Source organism: Kryptolebias marmoratus, linkage group LG11 (genome assembly GCF_001649575.2).
Source record: "Kryptolebias marmoratus isolate JLee-2015 linkage group LG11, ASM164957v2, whole genome shotgun sequence".
In the NCBI taxonomy this organism is placed as follows: domain Eukaryota; kingdom Metazoa; phylum Chordata; class Actinopteri; order Cyprinodontiformes; family Rivulidae; genus Kryptolebias; species Kryptolebias marmoratus.
This window is the reverse complement of record NC_051440.1, coordinates 14,720,256-14,738,939: the sequence shown is the minus strand read 5'-3', so window position 1 is coordinate 14,738,939 and position 18,684 is coordinate 14,720,256. Positions and strand designations below refer to the sequence as shown.

The 18,684-nt window shown below is 38.6% G+C and overlaps 4 protein-coding genes across 7 annotated transcripts in view; 2 read left to right on the top strand and 2 right to left on the bottom strand.

Annotated features, from left to right (window-relative positions):
• The first annotated feature begins 1,431 nt into the window (after positions 1–1,431).
• Positions 1,432–2,444, top strand: ch25hl1.2 (cholesterol 25-hydroxylase like 1, tandem duplicate 2). Its single transcript, XM_017405758.3, has one exon. It carries the CDS (start codon positions 1,456–1,458, stop codon positions 2,287–2,289), a length of 834 nt encoding a protein of 277 aa, XP_017261247.3. The 5' UTR covers positions 1,432–1,455; the 3' UTR covers positions 2,290–2,444.
• A 659-nt stretch (positions 2,445–3,103) lies between these two features.
• Positions 3,104–7,217, top strand: tspan3a (tetraspanin 3a). The gene is made up of 7 exons (XM_017405600.3): positions 3,104–3,274; positions 4,708–4,899; positions 5,072–5,146; positions 5,474–5,575; positions 5,674–5,826; positions 5,914–5,997; positions 6,530–7,217. The coding sequence occupies exons 1-7, from the start codon at positions 3,212–3,214 to the stop codon at positions 6,620–6,622; spliced, it is 762 nt and encodes a 253-aa protein (XP_017261089.1). The 5' UTR covers positions 3,104–3,211; the 3' UTR covers positions 6,623–7,217.
• A 424-nt stretch (positions 7,218–7,641) lies between these two features.
• On the bottom strand, positions 7,642–16,559 carry pstpip1a (proline-serine-threonine phosphatase interacting protein 1a). 4 transcript variants are annotated; one of them, XM_037978479.1, is made up of 15 exons: positions 16,502–16,559; positions 14,228–14,328; positions 14,069–14,143; positions 13,879–13,913; positions 13,660–13,766; positions 13,515–13,577; positions 12,608–12,712; positions 11,763–11,808; positions 11,434–11,513; positions 10,226–10,324; positions 10,031–10,127; positions 9,811–9,898; positions 9,661–9,731; positions 8,459–8,556; positions 7,642–8,377 (listed from the first exon to the last, which is right to left on the bottom strand). In XM_037978479.1, exons 1-15 carry the CDS (start codon positions 16,547–16,549, stop codon positions 8,246–8,248), a joined length of 1,245 nt encoding a protein of 414 aa, XP_037834407.1. In that variant the 5' UTR covers positions 16,550–16,559; the 3' UTR covers positions 7,642–8,245. The 4 variants fall into 4 exon arrangements, with proteins under 4 accessions (XP_037834407.1, XP_017260983.1, XP_017260980.1 ...); XM_017405491.3 differs by lacking the exon at positions 16,502–16,559 and adding an exon at positions 15,786–15,923 and having other exon boundaries at positions 7,644–8,377; XM_017405492.3 differs by lacking the exon at positions 16,502–16,559 and adding an exon at positions 15,786–15,923 and having other exon boundaries at positions 7,644–8,377; positions 8,459–8,553.
• Positions 14,398–18,684, bottom strand: part of rcn2 (reticulocalbin 2) — a 7,090-nt gene continuing 2,803 nt past the window's right edge. The window contains exons 2-8 of the mRNA XM_017405495.3: positions 18,436–18,576; positions 18,233–18,335; positions 17,955–18,151; positions 17,758–17,871; positions 17,542–17,635; positions 17,306–17,445; positions 14,398–16,697 (exon numbers count right to left, since the gene is read on the bottom strand). Of these exons, the coding sequence (XP_017260984.1) occupies positions 16,554–16,697; positions 17,306–17,445; positions 17,542–17,635; positions 17,758–17,871; positions 17,955–18,151; positions 18,233–18,335; positions 18,436–18,576 (933 nt within the window). The 3' untranslated portion in view covers positions 14,398–16,553. The remainder of the gene's footprint in view (positions 16,698–17,305; positions 17,446–17,541; positions 17,636–17,757; positions 17,872–17,954; positions 18,152–18,232; positions 18,336–18,435; positions 18,577–18,684) is intronic.

Below are 18,684 nucleotides of genomic sequence, written 5' to 3'. Positions count from 1 at the left end.
TTAATTTAATTACAATTTTCTTCTTCCTTTTTAATGTTAAAAGACATATGTGTTGGCTTAACAGTTTTTGACCTGGAGATAAAACTGCCCGAATCGTTGCTCTTGTCTGGTGCTTTTGACAGAACAAACCATTACTGCTAAGACTTATCTCTCCTCTTCTAATAGGTTCATCATTGCCTTTATTGTTGTAAAAATATTTTTAAAATTTCCTGGAACAGGAATATGTTTGCTTTTGAGTGGGTATTCTTTCAAAGTAAATCTTGTAGCATTAAGGACCTCACTTTATGACCTTTGACCTTGACTCATCTTACCATCAGCTGTTCAGTGTAAAAGTTTATTTTGTTATGACAGAAAACTGCAAGCTCTTCTCTTAGGCTTGTCAGTAGAGATTGTTTTAGACTCTGGAACAACCTACCGTTTAATATTTGGACTGCAGGTCTTTACAGTCTTTTAAATTTTCCACTTGCTTTTAATTCAAGTTCAGTTTGAGCCCCATCAGGTCTTTTATGTTGTGTTGTTTCATTATTTTAGATCATTTTTACCCTATTTCATTGCATCCGTTGGTTTTTATGTGGGATTTTCTGAATTTATTTTACTGATGGTCTCTTCTGATTGTTTTTAACCAGCTTGTAAAGCACTTTGGTTAACCTTGCTGTTTTTAAATGTGCCATATAAATAATATTGACATCGACTCCTGAAGAGTTCCAGGCCCCTCAGAAGCCATCACCTTAATCCCCCTGGGTGACCCTCCTCAACTGATCCTCAGTTGACTTGCAGGAACATTCAACCTGCACAGTATCATGTCTGAGGAAGGCCTAAGCCGATCCAGCTGGACCGCAGTAAGGCACCATAAAGTTTTGCCTGGCAATGAGAAAAGCATTGTTTGGTCCAGCTATGACACTTTAAACTATATGCAAGTTGATAAACAAATCTTCAAATCTGATCCTTTCTCAAACTACTGTGACCAACTGGCAGAATTGATTTGTTTGTTGTTGATTTCATTTTGATTTATTTTCATTTTATAATAAAATCTTGGTCTTGGGCCGTTATGATGAAAATTCCCTGTAATGTACAGATTTAGCCCTCAGCTGTTGAGACCTGATAAATAATAAGGGTGACTAAATCAATTAATCTAAAATTTTTTGATTGATAAATTTGACCTGGTGTTCCCTTTTTAACAAGGAAATTTAAAAGAAAAAACAGTAGCAAAACAAGTTTCACCCTTCATACAGCCTCTTGCTGCAATCTAATGAACACTTTATCTTGTGGAGAGGACGCTTTAAGTTACCAGTTAACCAGGGGGTGTATGAATAATTTGTTGCACCAGTTGTCACTCGATGCCAAGCTGAGTGAAAAGTACAAGTACACCCACAGAACAAATGGTTTATCCAAGCTGCTGTATCTGACTGAAGCATCTACAGCCCTGTAACATTGCCTGTGATTTTTTGCTTAAGGATGGATCTTGCAGACAACATTGCACCTATTTGGACAAATTATTTGGGGGAGACATCTCTGCTGCAGCCATTTTGGGACAGCTTGAGGCTCAATTACAGGGACTATTTGAGATCACCACTCTTCCCTGTTGCAGTAACGGTCTCTTCCTATTTTATCTTCTGCATCCCTTATCTTGTTTGTGACATTATGGGGGACAGGTGGCCGTGGGTCCAGCAGTTCAAGATACAACCAAACCATCGACTGACAGCTTCTGCTTTGCTGCACTGTGCAGGTGTTACCTTGTACAACCATGTGTTTCTTGTGCTCCCAGCATCCATAGCCCAGTGGCTATGGAGACCATCGGTGGACCTGCCAGACCAGGCTCCAACCCTGCTGGAGCTGATTGTCGGTGTGATAGGCAACCTCCTGCTTTTTGACTTCCAGTACTTCATTTGGCACCTGCTGCATCACAGGATCCGCTGGCTGTATGTCACCTTCCACGCCATCCACCACAAGTACTCTTCACCCTTTGCTCTCGCCACCCAGTGTCTGGGTGGCTGGGAGCTGATCACAGTGGGGTTTTGGACAACCGTAAATCCTCTGATTCTGAGGTCTCATTTACTCACCACGTGGGCTTTCATGATAGTGCATGTGTATGTTTCAGTAGAGGATCACTGTGGCTACGATTTCCCCTGGTCAACATCACGTCTGATACCACTTGGGATCTATGGAGGACCAAGCAAGCATGATGTGCACCACCAGAAACCCAACACCAACTTTGCACCTCACTTCAGTCACTGGGACAAAATATTTGGCACACATGCTGAATTCAGTTTCTGTAATACTAAAATTTAGATAATTAGATAACAGGGTTGTGCTAAGATATGGCTGTGCTTTAGATTTCTCTTATAAAAATAACATATAAATGCATGCATGAAACTGTGAACATTGCACAAAACGTTACACAGTAAATCTGCTTTTATTGAATCCAAATATATTATACTTCTTATACTTCCAATAAATTAAAGTCTCTCAATTTGACTTGCCTTTTTTTTTACTTTAAACCCTTCTTGAGCTTAAGTTTTGTGTTCATCTTTATATAGAAACATTTTCAGAATAAATATTAAAATTCCTTGAGTATCTAATATTTCATGTAAATTATATCAGCCATTGCAATCAATCAAATTTAAGAAGATCACAAATATGTTTAATCTAATCTGACTCTAAATTTGATTTGACCTATTTTTTGTGTGTGTGCTTCACACTATATTGGGCATTCTTAAATTCTGTTATAGCTATAGTTTTTTTATACCTTAAATTTATATGTTTCTGAGGTCATGTAACCTGACCAGTAACCTTATACTGATAATGAAGATGGCCATATTTAATGAATGAGACCAGACAAAAACGTAAATATAAATATGGCCACTAGGTGTCAGCAAAACACACTTTATTTTTTTACATTTCAATATGCCGCTAACGATTAGTTCTCATATATTAGAAAATAAGGGTTTATTACAGAAAATGTACTATACAAAAATGTCTTGAAAATGTAGTATATAGTACTGTTTTTGGCCCATTAGTTTGAATTGTTAGTTCACAAAAACAAGGCTAGCTGCTGTACTTCCGGTTGTGTTTGTGGCGCATGCGCCGTATCGCCCGTCTGTCCAGTCGGGATATTTATGCAGTATCATTACCAGTGGAGCTGGCAGCGACGTGTCTGAGTAGAAACGGAGGTTGTTTTTCCTTACATGAGCATTAAAATTCCGCGTTGACGATGGGCCAGTGTGGCGTCACGTCCTCGAAGACCGTCCTGGTCTTTCTAAACCTGATATTTTGGGTAAGTTTTTTTGGGGAGTAGTTTCTGTCGGTTGTTTTTAAACGTGCGTCACTCAGAGAGCAGACTTGTTTACTGCAGTCAGCTGCTACGCTACTAGCTTCAGCTCCTCGACTTTTGTCACCTGTAGGGATTAATTTGAAACGTACAGAGGTGTTATGGTTTTGTTTTTACTGCGTAGTTCTCTACCCACGGCTACTTGTAGCAGACGCATCGTAAAACGACCCTTTGTTTGTTCGCAGTTGAACTTTTCACACATTTCCACCTATCTTCAGGAGGTCTTCTTGTTGTGAAACACGCCTGAAACGATCCAGCAAAACATGTTGGTTGTGGCCTAAATAAATACAATAATAAAGATGAGCCTGGTTAGTTTAAAAAGTTCATAAAGCAAATGTACAGATATAAAATTTTATGCAGCATATATTGTCAACAAAGTGCATTTATACACTTTGTTATAATGTACACTATAATAGGAAAACTGCAAGACAAAACAATTCAGCTAAAACACTTGATTCTCTATTAAAACAGTCCCAGTTAATTAGGTAATATTAGCTTTATTCACATTTATTAAATATGTATTTTTTGATTGAATTTAAGAGTTTTAATTATATTATTTACATATGTTTTATGAAATCTAAACTCATATATAGCACGCTCCCACATGTTTGACTTTTTATATAAATAAAATAAAAAGGTCACTAATGTGTGAAGACCTCCTTTAAGGACTGGCCTGTTTTATGCAAATGGAAATGGTGTTATCGTTTTAAGATAACACCATTAAGCTGTAAGGAAAAATTTAAAAAAGTTCAGTTTCAGATGCCTGATAAGAGAATTTAAAAGTTGCAAAATAAAGAGTTCACATTGCTGTAAAGGAAAGGAACTGATTTTAGACAGAACTGCCTCTCCAAACAAATTCAGGACGTACTCCTGGCAGTAAGTTTTTATACGTACCAGATGTGATACATGGTGGTGGGATGATTGTGGTGTGGGGTGGCTTTGCTGCTTTTAGACAAGACTCCAGTTAATCAGGCAGTACGTGTATGGAAACCTGAAAACGTCGGGATACTGAAAAAAATGCGTATGGAGATATGTCAAAAAATTCTGCAAACCAATGTCAAAGACGTCTGGATTAATGAAAAAAAATAAATAAAAACAACCTACAGAAAGTTGTTATAGTTACCTGTGGAAACTGTAGCGTCATGGTGTGTTTACTTTTTCCCTGGTGCCTCTTAGACCAGTGAGTGCATTTATTTATTTATTTTTGAACAAATGAATAATTAAAAACTCACTGAGGTGTGACTTATGTCTGCCATCTTTATTTTATCCATTAAGTAAAGAATCTTATACATAGATGCAAACAAAGAAGAGAGGCATTTTCTGTTTTTAATTTGATGTTTTGCATTTTTATTTTTTTTAAATTTTTTTGCAACCAACAGGCCGCTGCTGGCATCCTGTGCTACGTCGGGGCCTACGTCTTCATCACCTACGATGATTACGACCACTTCTTTGAAGACGTGTACACGCTCATCCCAGCTGTGGTCATCATAGCAGCTGGAGCGCTCCTGTTCATTATCGGGCTCATTGGATGCTGTGCCACAGTGAGGGAGAGCTACTGTGGGCTCACAACGGTCAGTGAATGATCAACTGGTCACAATTTAGTCGTCAGAGGAATGATCACATCATGTTTGACTGAAGCCAAAAATACGACGAAGGGGTGAATAATAGATTTGAAGGATGTAACTTGAACAGCCCAGAGTGTCTGATATCTGTTTGTCCCAAATCTTGAATTTCGATCTGCAGTTCGTCGTCATTCTCCTGCTGGTTTTCATGACAGAAGTGGCAGTGGTGGTTCTTGGGTATGTTTACAGAGCGAAGGTGAGAACACGATACATAAGTCAATATACATTTTGTTGGTTTGTTTAACTTGTGACATAACTGATCTTTATGATAGCACTGCACACGCAAACATGTTTATTTTGGACAGCTGTGGTATCTTCGATGCAGTTATGTCTCTTGAACAGTGTAATAAAAGCATGTTTTGTATGTTTTTAAAACTCTAGCCTTGCTAAAAAAGTACTTGTGTGTGTATATTTATCCACTGGTAACGTTGTCTAATCTGCCTCTTTTGCTGTCATCATGAAATAGGTTCTCCAAAAAGATAACACGGTAATGGTTTCTCTCACCCTCTTTAACTGTCACCAGGTTGAGGATGAAGTTAATAGTTTGATCGTAAACGTTTACGACGAGTACAACGGCACCAACAGCAACGCCCAGAGCCGTGCCATCGACTACGTTCAGAGACAGGTGAGCACTCTGATGACACGCAACCCGACAGTTTACCTGTGTGTTCGCTTGCAATCATTTGGCACCGATTTTTAGTTTTTTCCGTTTTAATTTCTCAGCTTCAGTGCTGTGGAATCCACAACTTCTCAGACTGGCGGCACACCCGCTGGTATGAGGAATCGAAGAACGACAGCGTTCCCATCAGCTGCTGCAAAGCTAACGTCGCAATCTGCACGGGGTCCCTCACTCATCCTGAAGATCTCTATCAGGAGGTAGAAAAAACAAACAAAGTAAACATTGTTTTTAAATAGAATGACTTTTCCGAGTTTAACATGTCTGAGAGTATCTTGTGTCTGCAGGGCTGTGAAGCTCTGGTTGTGAAGAAGTTAAAGGAGATCATGATGTATGTCATCTGGACTGCCTTGACATTCGCTACCATCCAGGTATTTTACTCTCTAAAGCACATTTTTCCATCAGCTATTCTTGCACTTTTAACAACATGCATTGAAACAGTGATTGATGCAAGAGCAGCGTCTCCTGTTCACACAAAGCTGCTGAAACTTTGCACTTTTCCACACGGGAAGTCTTCAGTAGTTGTGTTTTCAGACTGAGGTTCATTTACAATCAGCATTCAATATTAATATTAGGACAGGACTTAGGAGGAGGCTACAATTTAAATGGTTTTAATTATTTCTGCAAACCTGGCATATTGTGATTATTACAGTAGGTGACAGCTGCATGAATTCTGATCTGAGGCCTGTTGGATCCCAGGTTTACCTGCTGGGACAGTTTAATTCTGAAGCAAATTTTGACCACAAATCAAAATATGAGAAAAAAATCCTAATTATTCATATTATCAGATAGAAGGGGAAATAAAAGTTATTGTCACCTTCAGAAGCTTCATAATTACCAAGGAGCTATGACTGACGTAGGATAATCATGGCACTAATCTCATGTAATTTTGTGTTCCCTCAGATTCTGGGCATGCTTTGTGCATGTGTCGTGTTGTGCCGCAGAAGCAGAGATCCTGCCTACGAGCTTCTGATTACAGGAGGCACTCCTGCATAAAGGAACATACGTGTTTCTCAATATAACCGACTTTCAAAATTTGTGCAATTGGTGAGAGCATGAAAAAAAAAAAAAAGCTGTTACCATATTCAATACACTAACTGCAGTAAACAGACTGTAGGCCAAGTTCATTAAAGGCCACTGATGTGAGACACCTGTTTGCTCTGAGATTATAAATGCTCATTTTAGTCAGAATTAACGATTCAAGTCAGTTGTGGAGCTGAATGTGAACAGAGTAATTTCATTTTGGTAGCTACCACAGTGTGTATGAACTGTTTGTTGTATTTATTATTTTCAAATCTGTCAAGTACTTGAATGAAAGAGTGTTTTATCTTTTATCTGCTAGTTCTTCTGTTTAGTAATAGTTGAAAATCTTACCTTTCACCTGCGTAAGAGAAGGCGCACCAAGTCAGTTCCACAGCATGTTTTAATCAGTAAATCGTGTAAGCCAACTGGCTTCATCTTATCGGAATTTTATTTTGAGAAGGAAATCTTGTGTCGATTTGAAGTGGTAATCCATTTTTGGTTTCATTTTGCTTGTTTTGGACTTTAAAATGGCTACTGGTTTTAGTTTTAGAATTTAGTTTGTTGACTCGTAGCAAAGATAAGACTCGCAAGTAAATTAATATGTCAAGAGAAAGTTTGAAATAAAATACCTCTGATATGTTTGTTTTCTTTTATTTTAAAAAAAAAAAGTCATATCTCTGACTTTGTTTCCTCTGTCCAGTTCAAGTGGTGTATGATGCTGTCAAATAGTCCTGAACATCTTTGTAGTTCATGTGTGACTTTTGTATTTGCCAACTGATCTATTTATCAACTGATCTTTTAGCAACTTTTGTGAGTGTCGCTCAAAATAGTTGTTGTGGTTACCGAACAGCGACTGACCTAACAGCTACTCGCTGCTGAGTAACCAGACACCTAAAAGAGCAGGCTACTCGGCCACAGGACCTCCAAAAATGACTTCATGCACTCTCTTTATAAATGAACTTTTTAATAGTCTTTGCTAGAACAAACCAGTCATTAGAATTAAAATAAATGCACCAGAAACCATTTTTTATCATGTACAGTCATAAAAAAACCACCCACTTCACAAGTTTTTTTTTTTTTTGGCTTTCAGAATGCAAACAACTACACGTATAAAGGTTATGCACATAAAAAACATTTTTATTATTACAAAACATCAAGTATACAAGAACATGTTGCAGTATAAATAAACTTTTAGTGCCATCATTTTGCACAAGAGACCAAAAAAAAAAAAAAATCTCCCACACGTGAATAGCATGATGAGAACCTGACGCCAGCACTGAGGGGGACACAAACGCGATACGGAAATATACAATCGGTGACCAAAAACAGATCTATATGTGACGGGGAGTTTGAAAATGATAATTTTATAGTTTGTTGGTAAAAACAAGTGCAAGGCGTTTATTTCCACCTTCTGTGTAAGTATTGCACTGAGCATACATAAATAAATTAGTTTTTTTGTGACCACCAGGGGCTGCAGTAGTACATGTGCTAAAAATCTATGTTGAACTGAAATTACAGGTTGTTTCTTTTTCTTTTACAAAATATACATGTGGAAATGTAGTCTTACGCAGTCCTTCAGGTGGCTGACCGGCAGACTTATTCTTGAATAAGAAAAGATCCAGGGACTAATCCAGAAAAGCCATTTCTATTGACCATCCACCAGCCGTCCTCACCTTTATCTAAAACCATCACAATATCACCAGCGCATAACGAGAGCTCATCTTTCCCCTAAACAAAAACACAAACAATCAAGTCAGTAGTTTATTGCATATGCACGAAATGTGTCCTCATCTGTGTCGAGAAGCGGACCTGAGCGCTGTAGTCGTACACGGCTTTATACTCCTCGCTGCTCAGCTGGTTCACCTGAGATCCGGGAATGGAAGCATAAATGCTGTCAGATGTTCCTGCTGAGAGGAAGTGATCAATTACTCCAGGCAGTGACTTGTATTATGTCACATCTAAGAGTATTTTCGACTATTCATTTTTTTTGGTAAATGTCTGGGAGCCTGACACGCCCTTCTTCCTCAAACGCTGTACTCAGGTTTTTGTTTATACATCACCATTTTGAGAAAAAGAATATTCTGACACAATTATTTTGACATCACTTCTTGGTTGCTAAATAGCTTCTTTTAACTCCTAAAAATGAAACTTATTCAGAGAAGTTGAAAGTATATCTGGTTAATGAATGTACAACAGTTTTTTTGTTTGTTTTATTTTTTTTTTCCAATGAACTAGACCTTGTAATTTTTGAAAGTTGTCTCGATCAACAGTTATTTAGGCTTTCTGAAGGGTTTTCACAGTTTGCCTTTGGACTTTGGCTGCTTTTTACTCATATTCAGTCCTTCTGTCTGATCACGACAGCGTATTGTGGAGTGTTTGGTTTCAAAATGAGGAAAAATGACAAAAGAAGAAGTATCAAAAGAACAAAAAAAAAACCAACAACTATCTACAGCAGATGAACAGTATCTGAAAGTCGTGTCTTTGCTGGATTTCTTTTTTTTTTTTGGTCTGGTTAGCCACAGCACCAAAACTAAGACAAAAAGCAGCCAAAAGCCACAGAAAATCCTTTAAAAAGACCTTCATAAGCCAGAAGAAATATCGATCAAGACAACTTGAAAAGGTTACAATAAAGTCTGGCTCCTTTAAAGCTAAATAGAAAGAAATGAGGGATGACCCAAGACTGTTACAAAGTGCTTTGTCTTTAGAGCACATGTTACCTAACTCATGCTTTATGATGGCTTTGAATTTAGAATTTGCAGGCTTAACACAAAAATGTAGATATTTTCAATACTGAATCTAAACTTGTTTTGCTTCAAACTTGCATAACAGGGCGTTTCCACAGAAATACCATCATTGATTTCACTGTCTGGTGCAAAAAAAAAACTATCGTCAGCTAACTGTAGTTGCTACAAAACTTGTTTTTATCAGGAAGTAAAGTAGCTTTTGCATTTGCAGTCATATGTGCCAACATTAAAAATTGTATCGCTACTTGAATGACTTTGGTACTCTACCAGCAGGTTGAGAAATTGGCTCATTGATGTTCACTTTGGAGCCAAAGGTTCCTGTCAGAAGATTGGAAAACCTAAAAGATCAGAGAAGTTCTCAGTAAAAACACAGACAAAAAAAAAAAAAGACCAAAATATACATTTTTATTCTTTAACCTTTTCTTGACTCCTTCAACAAATCCAGCACTGCCATTTCTGTCTGCTGCAGCATTACTTTTGTAGTAATCCTCGTATGCGATTGGAGCTGTGACACAAAGTAAATCGACACCAGTCACTTTTAATGCAATGCCTCCTGCGTGATAGTGATACGATTAAACTCATGCTTCATTGCAGAACATAGTCAAATCACAGGAGGAAGCTTGGAGGCCATGCCTACCTGGGGGCGCTGGGTTGGCCTTTCGCAGCTCCACAAACTGGTTGTTGTCCGCTGTGATGTCACAGTTTTCAAGCGTTTTCCTTATATTTTCATAACACTGAAAGAGCGGTTTGTTCAGAGGTGACACCAATTGTACATAAAGTGCCGCTGCGACTGACATTTCAATACATTTTGCATACAACCAGCTACACCCACCTCGTCGTCTTTTACACACTGCATGGATAAATGGTTACAGTGCACCCACAAAGCATTCCTTAAAACGCTGATTCTGTCTTCTTCCTGCTGCTGAAACACCTGCAAAACAGAGTATATGTTGAGGGACCCGTCTCAGCTACGGAGACACCGAATTTTAGCTCAATGTCTGGAAAACTGACTGAGTTATAGCTTGTTTTGAGTTTGCAAAGATTGCTTTTCTGTGGCGGCCATCTTGACTCGAACTGACTCCAAACGGTAATCAGTGTTAGATGTACATCCAGTGAATGCTTTCTGAAAGTTTAAAATCCATTTTGTGACTCGTGAAATGTTTTGCTAACGGTACAGACAAACGAACACAAACACACACACACACGGGCAAAAACAATATGGCCTTTTCGTCTTCGGTGGCAGGTGATAAAAATGTTGTTGTTGAAGCACACGAGTGCTCTGATCGTTGCAGTTTTAAATGACGACTTCATTTATTAAGGGATAAGCTGTCCAAATCAATCAGCTCTAATCCTCATTCTAAGCTTCTCGTCCAAGCTTAATGCTATGCAGCACTCACGTCTTCTGCCGGGGTCCGAGCGCCAAAATCTTATGTCTTTCATGTCCAATAAAACTATTTAATCGCAGCTTTTCTCTGTGTGAGTCTCTCCAGGTTGAAGTGAAACTGAACGCAGGTTTCGAAAAATTAAAACATTTACGATTAAATTACGATCTTAAAGATTTGGGATTATTATAAATTACGATTTAACAAGAGAGGTGACTGTTTTTTCACAAAGGGCCGGTTAACAATCTGCCTTTTGTGTTTGCTCAAGTTAACTTTGATAGTAAAATCCGTTTGCTGATGTGAACTACATGTTCACAGCAGCATACAGTATATTTATAGTGGTGTCTTTCTCACTCGTATGCTCGAATATGTCCTGTTCTGTGAACCATGACTGACAGCTGACCATGTTGCTAAATGGCTGCTTCAGCTCTGATGATTCTATCACAATGAGGAAGAATCTGCTGTGCGGAAATTTTTTCTCTCTCTCTTTTTTTTTTCTTAGTGAGTCACTGTGTAGTTTTCTTAGGGGAAGTATCACACAAACAGGCTGACAAAACCGACGCGTTACTGTTGCTGCAAGTCTAGCTTTGCACACAGTTTTAAAGAAGTACATTACAAGCAAAAACTTGGAGGCAAACCAGAGCTTCCTGCATCCTACCTCGCATGTTTCCACATGTGTCATCTCCCATTCCAGACGACTCTTGTCAAGCTGGTCAATGTTCGACCTGTACTGCTTCTCTAAACACAAACAAACAAATTATAACAATTTCACATATGAGTTCTGAGGTACACCAGAAAAAAAAAACATGGCTTTAAGCTCTGTGAATTGAATTATTTTTAAATTAACCAGAAGTGAGAAGTTAACATGACCACTACTCTGAAAAAAAAAAAAAAAAGTTTCTGGTAAACTTCAATAGTTTCCGCGATGAAACGTTTTCTAGTACCAACATACAGAATCTCGTTTCTTTAATGTGTCATCATTCTTACCAGCTTCGACTGCAGCTTCTCTGCACTGTTTAGTTTTGTTGTTCAGCTAAGGGAAGGGGGAGGGGGGGACAGAAAACAAAACAACACTGAGACTTTCTTTATATAAACCAAACTTCAGCATAAATCACCGGCAGAGAATACATTTCAGAGCACAGTCAGTCAGAAACATCGGTATCATTGATTTATTTCATTTCTGTTCTGCAGTTCACAGTTTTGATTAGGTGGAAGTGAAAACCTAAATCATTGTTATTCTTAAACCAAGGCTGGCCTGGCAATATAAATAAGAACAGTGTTCTGGGGAAAGGTTATGAACAACTAGCGTCTTACCTGTTGTAGATAACTCTTTGAACAACCACGATTTGGATCTGTTTCTGTTGTCGAGCTAATGGCTACTCTGAGCGATACTATGGCGATTTGCAAGCTCGAAAGAAGTAGCAGCATCAGCTAGCTGTAGTATTTTAGGCACTTCCAGCAGTAACTTTTAAACCATTTCTACCAGAATAACCACATAATGCAAAACTGACAGCAGTATACAGTTTCATAAAGTTGCATTTGCATGAACCACTATAAGAGTGGAGTTGTTTAAAGATAGCAGCAAACTGAGGCCTTTCAAAGAGCTATCTACCACAAGTAAGACATTAACTATTCATAACCTCTCCACAGCACCCCGTGTCTAAGGATCCTTTCAATGCAATTTATTTTTATCTGGAGAGCTGAAAGTTGTTCCGTTGGCCTTGCAATAAATTGTTCTTTTACAAGTTAAATATAGCCCAGGTTTAGGTGGCTAAAAACAATATATGCAGTCCAAAATGAGGTTGATTATTAATAACTCACACCAGGTTTACCTTCTCGATCTGTTTGGGCGTTGCTGTGGGGGAGCTGCCCACCCTTTCAGCCACTTGCTCTGCCTCATCCGCTTCCTTGCAGTGTTGCTCATAAGACTTTTTAGACTGTAGGTGTAGGAAACAGAAACACTGTGAAACTATGACACCCGTACCTTCATTAACACTTAACTGTCAGCAGGAAAAGGGGGTGGAGGGATTCAGTTAAGGCAGAGATGTGCACCAGGGAAAAATAAAAGAAACCACACACTTCCTTCCTCTCAGCAGAAAAAAAATAATCTGAAGCGTTTCAACAATAAAAACTGTCTTTTTCATTTTTTTTGTTGCATCTTTAATATACTACATCACCCCCAGGTGTTGAAATCATCATAAAGATCTTACTCTTGATTGCAAAGCAATGCAAACCCCTTTTGCATCTTTTCACATCACGTCACGTCACGTTCCTGCTAATGAGCAGAAAGCTTAACTAAACCTTGTGATTCATGTTGTCTGCAACTGCTATGGTCATGTTGTTGTGTAACTAGAAGAACTGAGAGCGCAAACCTCCACCAGGACCCTTTATCATTGTGATTTCTCAATGGGACTGATCATTAATGACGTCAACATCATGTGATGTCATCGTTGATGTCATCACTGGGAGCTCAAACCTCCGCTAGACCATATAGGTTCATTCAAAAATTGTAGGAGCCGGATCGTGATCCCAATCACCACCCAAAATTTAACTGTTCTTTGTGATAACCTCAACGTTTCCTGAAAATTTCATCAAAATCTGTTTGTCTGTGCACTGACAAACTACCGCAAACATATACCTCCTTGGTCCCTAACGAAAGAAAGATGCCTCTCTGAACTGGTTAACAAAGATAATCCCAAATCTTTAAGATCTATTAAAATGAAGTGACAAAGAACAGACCTCGACTGTTTTCTTGTAGAGGGAGACTTTTGTCTTTTGGGCCTTCTCCATGATGGCTTCAAACTGCAAGGACATTCATGTTAAAAAGAGGAAGATTATTATGTAATTAATACTTTAAAAAAAAAGAAAAAGAAAAGAAAGGTACCCTTTTCCTCTGTTCTTTCTGTCTCTCTCTGAACTCCTCCATTCTCCTCAATTCCTCCTTTAGTTGCACAGACAACTGAATGTGCAAATTTCCCACATTTTCAATTTCTGGTAAAAAACAACAAAACATGAAGCTTAAAGGACAAAACTGACTGAATCTAAAAAAGGAAAACAAAAAAGCAACATGAGTAACAATGTGGTTAATACAACGCATGCTTACGTGTTTTCATGTCGTCAAAGGATGTCCTCAATGTGCTGAAAAAGGAAAATGAATAAGATATGATTAAACTTAGGTTTACAGCCTCACAGCTATTTCACAAACACAACTGTAGCCTGACAACCATTTCACAAAAAGGCTAAACCAAGGATAATGGGGGCATTTAGAGACAAATTAACCCACATGCACGCACCAAATCTCTACATAACCGCCAGCCTTCTGGGCAATTGAAACCAGTTCCTTCCCATATTTCTCCTCTGCTGTTGCCCTACATAACAATGAACAGAACTACAGTTCAAATCAAGTCAGTTTATAAATTCAGGCACAATTTATCATAAATTAGTCAACCCACCTCAGTTTCAAGAGCTCCTCCATGTCTTTGCATGTCCGCCGACCCTCATTAAGTCTCTGGATAAGAGCCTCATAACCCTCATTGCTGATGAAGTCTTTTCCCTAAAGGACAATAAAATGTCAGATGCTTTTCTTTACAACCTCAATACAAACCACACATTTAAAACAAAAAGCTTTGTAATACTTTTATTAATGTAGCCCAGCATTTCAAACAACACAGCAATCGGCATTAGTCCCCCACCCCCGCCACGTAGGTATTGTGGCATCTCATTTAAATTAAAATGAAAACTGTTCCAGGAAGCGTGCTGAATGGAAAAAAACTAAGTGAAGGAGGTGTTACAATCATGGGTGCCTCCAGGTTTTCAAAAGGGGTGGCCGGATGGGGATCCAAAACTAAAAGTCATAACATAATTTCAGAAGTTTTGTGCTATTTTCATGTGTAGGCTTTTTGAACAAATACTGCACTGTGGAAGTTAGGGAATCACCTTCTGATATAGGCCTCCTTAGGCTTTTTTACTTTATAGTTGTTATTACGAAACGAGATCACAGCTACTGTTTGGCTAACTGAAGTGTGTCCTCCCTTCAGCTCATATTCAACACTGATGCCAGCGTTCCTTGAAATAATGAATATAGCTCGCCACCTTGCATGCCAAAGCTTTGAACGCAGACCTCACCACAATCTGTCAGTGCTCAGAGTATGTGTTGGGAGCCACTCTCAGGCACTACTACACCAACTTTTAGCCCAGTCTATAAAACTGACTGAGCTGCAGCCATGTTTGCACTGGCTAAAGTCTACCGGCTGCGGCGACAACCGTGAATCAGGTTGATGCCAAAAGTCTCTGGGGCCAGAAAATGCATAGGCTCAGGGCCATTGTCCCCCCCTGGCACCCCTTTGGAGGCACCCCTGGTTCAAATTCTCCGCACATGTAAAACTGATTAGCTATATTTCACAAAAGAAAGAAGAAAAAGAAACTTGGTGTGAAAAATATGACTGAAAAATAAACCTGTGGATGAGGTAAACGGGTGCTGAAACTGTCAGTGTGTGTCAGGAAATCAGATGCAAGAAAGTGCAGAGAGTGGACAGACGAGCAGGAAATGATGAGCTTATACAAAGGCCACTGTGATAACCTAAGCACACTTATGGTTTGACACATAACCTCACAGTGTCAGTTTTTTTTTTAATTACAAGTAGACAATGCTGCACAGCAAAAAGAAATGCAGCTATTTTCCCACACTGTTTATGTATGAACTGATCAACTAATTAAAATGTTTTACAGTAAAAAAAAAATCCAATGGCTTTCAAATTGAGAAAGGATAAAACAAAACTGGAAGTCTAACAAAAAAATAAAACAAAACTTAATGGATGCCCGGTTTATCAAAAAGAAACAAGAAACAATCGGTACAACAAAAATAATAAATCAGCTGAAATCTTGTAAAAAGCAGTGACAATATTAGTCTATTAAGAGCTTCACTGTTCAGTACAGGTCATTGTTCCCTTCAGTTTTTAAACATAACTTTAAAAAGAGAAATGATCAACTAGTAGCGTTACGCTAACTCACCCAAAACGCATCCTTAAATTTTAAAGCCATTTTGATAACGCCTCAAGACAATCCCTGTTGGAGAACTCAGCGTCTGTATTCCTTTCACAGCCTCAACGGTTTGACAGAGCGGACTCTGACACAAGTGGAATGCATGAGCGCACTTTCAGGAAACAAACCTTCATGCAACAACTCACTGGCTTAGTCATTTCATTTAAATAAGGAAGAGCTGAAACGTGTCTGCAGCTGACACAATCTAGCAATCTAGCTGAAACGACTGCCAGCGAGAGATAAACAGGCAGCTGCTCGCCTCCTATCAAAACAAACTCAACTACCTTTTAAAAGGACTGGTAAATTAACCCTTAAAGTGGGATTGTTTTTTTTGTTTGTTTTGTTTAAATGTTTTTCAAAAGCAGTTTATTTTCAGCCTTCCTGTTTTTTTAAGTGTATATACACAGAATGACAGCACACTTAAAGGAATTTCCTTTTAGTTTTGCAACCCAGCAGGAAGAGTCACAGTTTGTACTCGTTTTGCAACAGTTCTGAAGACATTTCGATTTTAAGGCGACTCATTTTTAAGGACTTTTGTTGGTGATTTACGATTATTTGAATACTAGTATAATAGTTTTTGTAAATTACATACAATCTTAAGTAACTGCTATAAAATAAGATTACCAATGTCCAAAGTTAAACAAAAAACAATCTTCAAGCAGCACAAAAGAAATAAACTACATTACATGTTTTTTTTCTTTAGAAATTAGCTTTTCTTCAACAGGCCTAAACATCTGGTTATAATTCATTGTGTGACACGTGCAGCTGCCTGCCATAGTCTGTCACTTCGCTGTTCATGAAGGTTTCTTGGTTTCTCAAAACTTCTGCCAATGAAATCTGTCCATCTCCATCCACGTCCATTTCCTTGATGAGGTGAAGAGCCTGTTAGTCACAAATTTAGAGAACAATAATCAGTAAATGTGGAGAAAACTATGTGTAATGCCTCCAAACAGTACCTTTCCTGTTCCAGCTAACTACGTTTCGCTCTGAACTAAACACATCTTTTAAAGCTTTTTGGAGTGTCAGAGATGTGGCAAAGTATGGACTGTATGTACGGCTTCAGGTGAAATATAAAGATCTGTAAGAATTAAAGGCTACAAAGCTACTAATGATTTGGGTTAATGCTCATAATTAGTAATGCTGATAAATTGAAGCAGTTTTATGAGAAGGAACTGTCTCCTTTTATATATACATATATATTTGCAGAAGTCTCATAACCACACAGATGAAGTGAATAATGATTTTTTTCTGATAAAGAAAGTTGAAGTAAATTACTAAATTACTAAATTCACAAAATGACGCCCAGCCCATACTGAGCAATTACCCAATGACGACGTATGAACTGTGTAATTGTTTGTGTGATTAGTTTAGTTGTTGTTTAGGACTAAGATTGAACCAAATATCACGAGGCTTCACTTGTGCTTTCGTTCAACTTATGTATTGATCATATCAACAAAGACTTAGAACAACATATAAGAACTAAAGCTTACTTCCTCTCTTGCTGAACCGTAGCTATTAGGTGCAACCCATCGCAGCTGCTCATCTCGATTCAGTCTGCCATCTCCATCTTGGTCATATAGTTCATTAAATCTAACCGTTTCTTCAAGCTCCCACTGTGATGGAGTATTGCCTAATTCACAAACAAAATCAATCAGTAAAAACCTTGGAAAAGGTGGACAATCAACAACAATCGTTTATGGTTTTAAACAACCCTGCGTGGTCTCACCTTCACGACGCACATCTCCGATAAACTCACTTAGAGAGATGAATCCATCCTTATTGGTGTCATATTCACTCAATACATCTTCAATGGCAAAGTCCTGGAGAGAAAAAAAAATGAAAGTAAATCAATTAACGCTTCTACAAAGCACAGGCCTATAAAAGGCAGAGGAGCGCATTATCATATCGGGTTTTGCAGGAGTAGGACGTAAACTCATCTCACAGCCATATGATCCACTTCAGATGGGTGGGTGAAAGCAAGAAATTCTGTTATGTTGAGGCCAGGTGTGCCATCCACGTTGGCGAAATCAAAGCGCTTCTTCTCCTTTAAGTGGAGCTAGCCGAAACATGAGTCTTTGTTAAAGTTTGACTGGGTCACTAGAGGGTGCAGATTAATGTGCATAAGAAAGGTTTGCCTACATGTCTCAGAGACTCTTGCTCTGGGTCCTCCAGAACGGTGTTGTCATCAAAACTAACGAGCTGGTCATGAGCGACAGAGTTATACTCCTCCCATGTTACGACACCATCTTTGTTAATGTCAAACTCTGGGAACCGCTCCTCTGCGTCTTCCAGGGCGTATTTTCTGTAGACGTGCTGAATCCATAAAGTGATCTCCTCTGCGGATAAAAACCGCCCAACACATTAATATTAATTTCTGTTTCTTTTTGTTTTTGCCATGTTTTTGACCATGAAGTTACCTGCACTTAGAAAATCGTCACCATTCGTGTCAATCTTTTTAGCAATTTCTACCATCTTCTTCCGCTGCTCTGCTGGGCCGAGTTTCTTTATTGCATCGGTGCTCTAGAATAGCAAAGAACAAGGAAGGGTGAAAATTGGATCAGAAGATTGATACCAAGTCAATGATGTGTCCAATAAGATGGATAAAAAAATAAGAAATAACCTCATCTCCCAGCAGCACTGCCATGTCATGGTCAAGGTTGTGTTGCTGACCATTGTAATGATCTTCAGGGACATGTTTATGAGAACTTTGTCCAGCTCCAACCTGAAGTATCAGCAGGACCAAGAAAAAATTGCACATCATCTGTTGAAAACAAATGAAACGACTTAAGGGAACTAGAGAAGTTGCATTTCCTGCGAAAATGCAGTGTGAATGCTTTTTTTGCTGAATGATTTTGCTGAAAGCGGCTGA

Bases quoted from the DNA above. Each gene is read 5' to 3' on its own strand.
- ch25hl1.2 (XM_017405758.3), top strand. From the start codon at position 1,456: ATGGATCTTGCAGACAACATTGCACCTATTTGGACAAATTATTTGGGG.
- pstpip1a (XM_037978479.1), bottom strand. From the start codon at position 16,549: ATGTTTAGGCCTGTTGAAGAAAAGCTAATTTCTAAAGAAAAAAAACAT. The intron at 13,578-13,659 runs GTACCTTTCTTT...ATGTCCTTGCAG, and splicing joins AGAAAGAACAGAGGAAAAGG to TTTGAAGCCATCATGGAGAA. The intron at 11,514-11,762 runs GTAAGAATGATG...GTTTGTGTTTAG, and splicing joins AGAAGCTGCAGTCGAAGCTG to AGAAGCAGTACAGGTCGAAC.
- tspan3a (XM_017405600.3), top strand. From the start codon at position 3,212: ATGGGCCAGTGTGGCGTCACGTCCTCGAAGACCGTCCTGGTCTTTCTA. The intron at 4,900-5,071 runs GTCAGTGAATGA...TTCGATCTGCAG, and splicing joins GCTACTGTGGGCTCACAACG to TTCGTCGTCATTCTCCTGCT. The intron at 5,998-6,529 runs GTATTTTACTCT...GTGTTCCCTCAG, and splicing joins TGACATTCGCTACCATCCAG to ATTCTGGGCATGCTTTGTGC.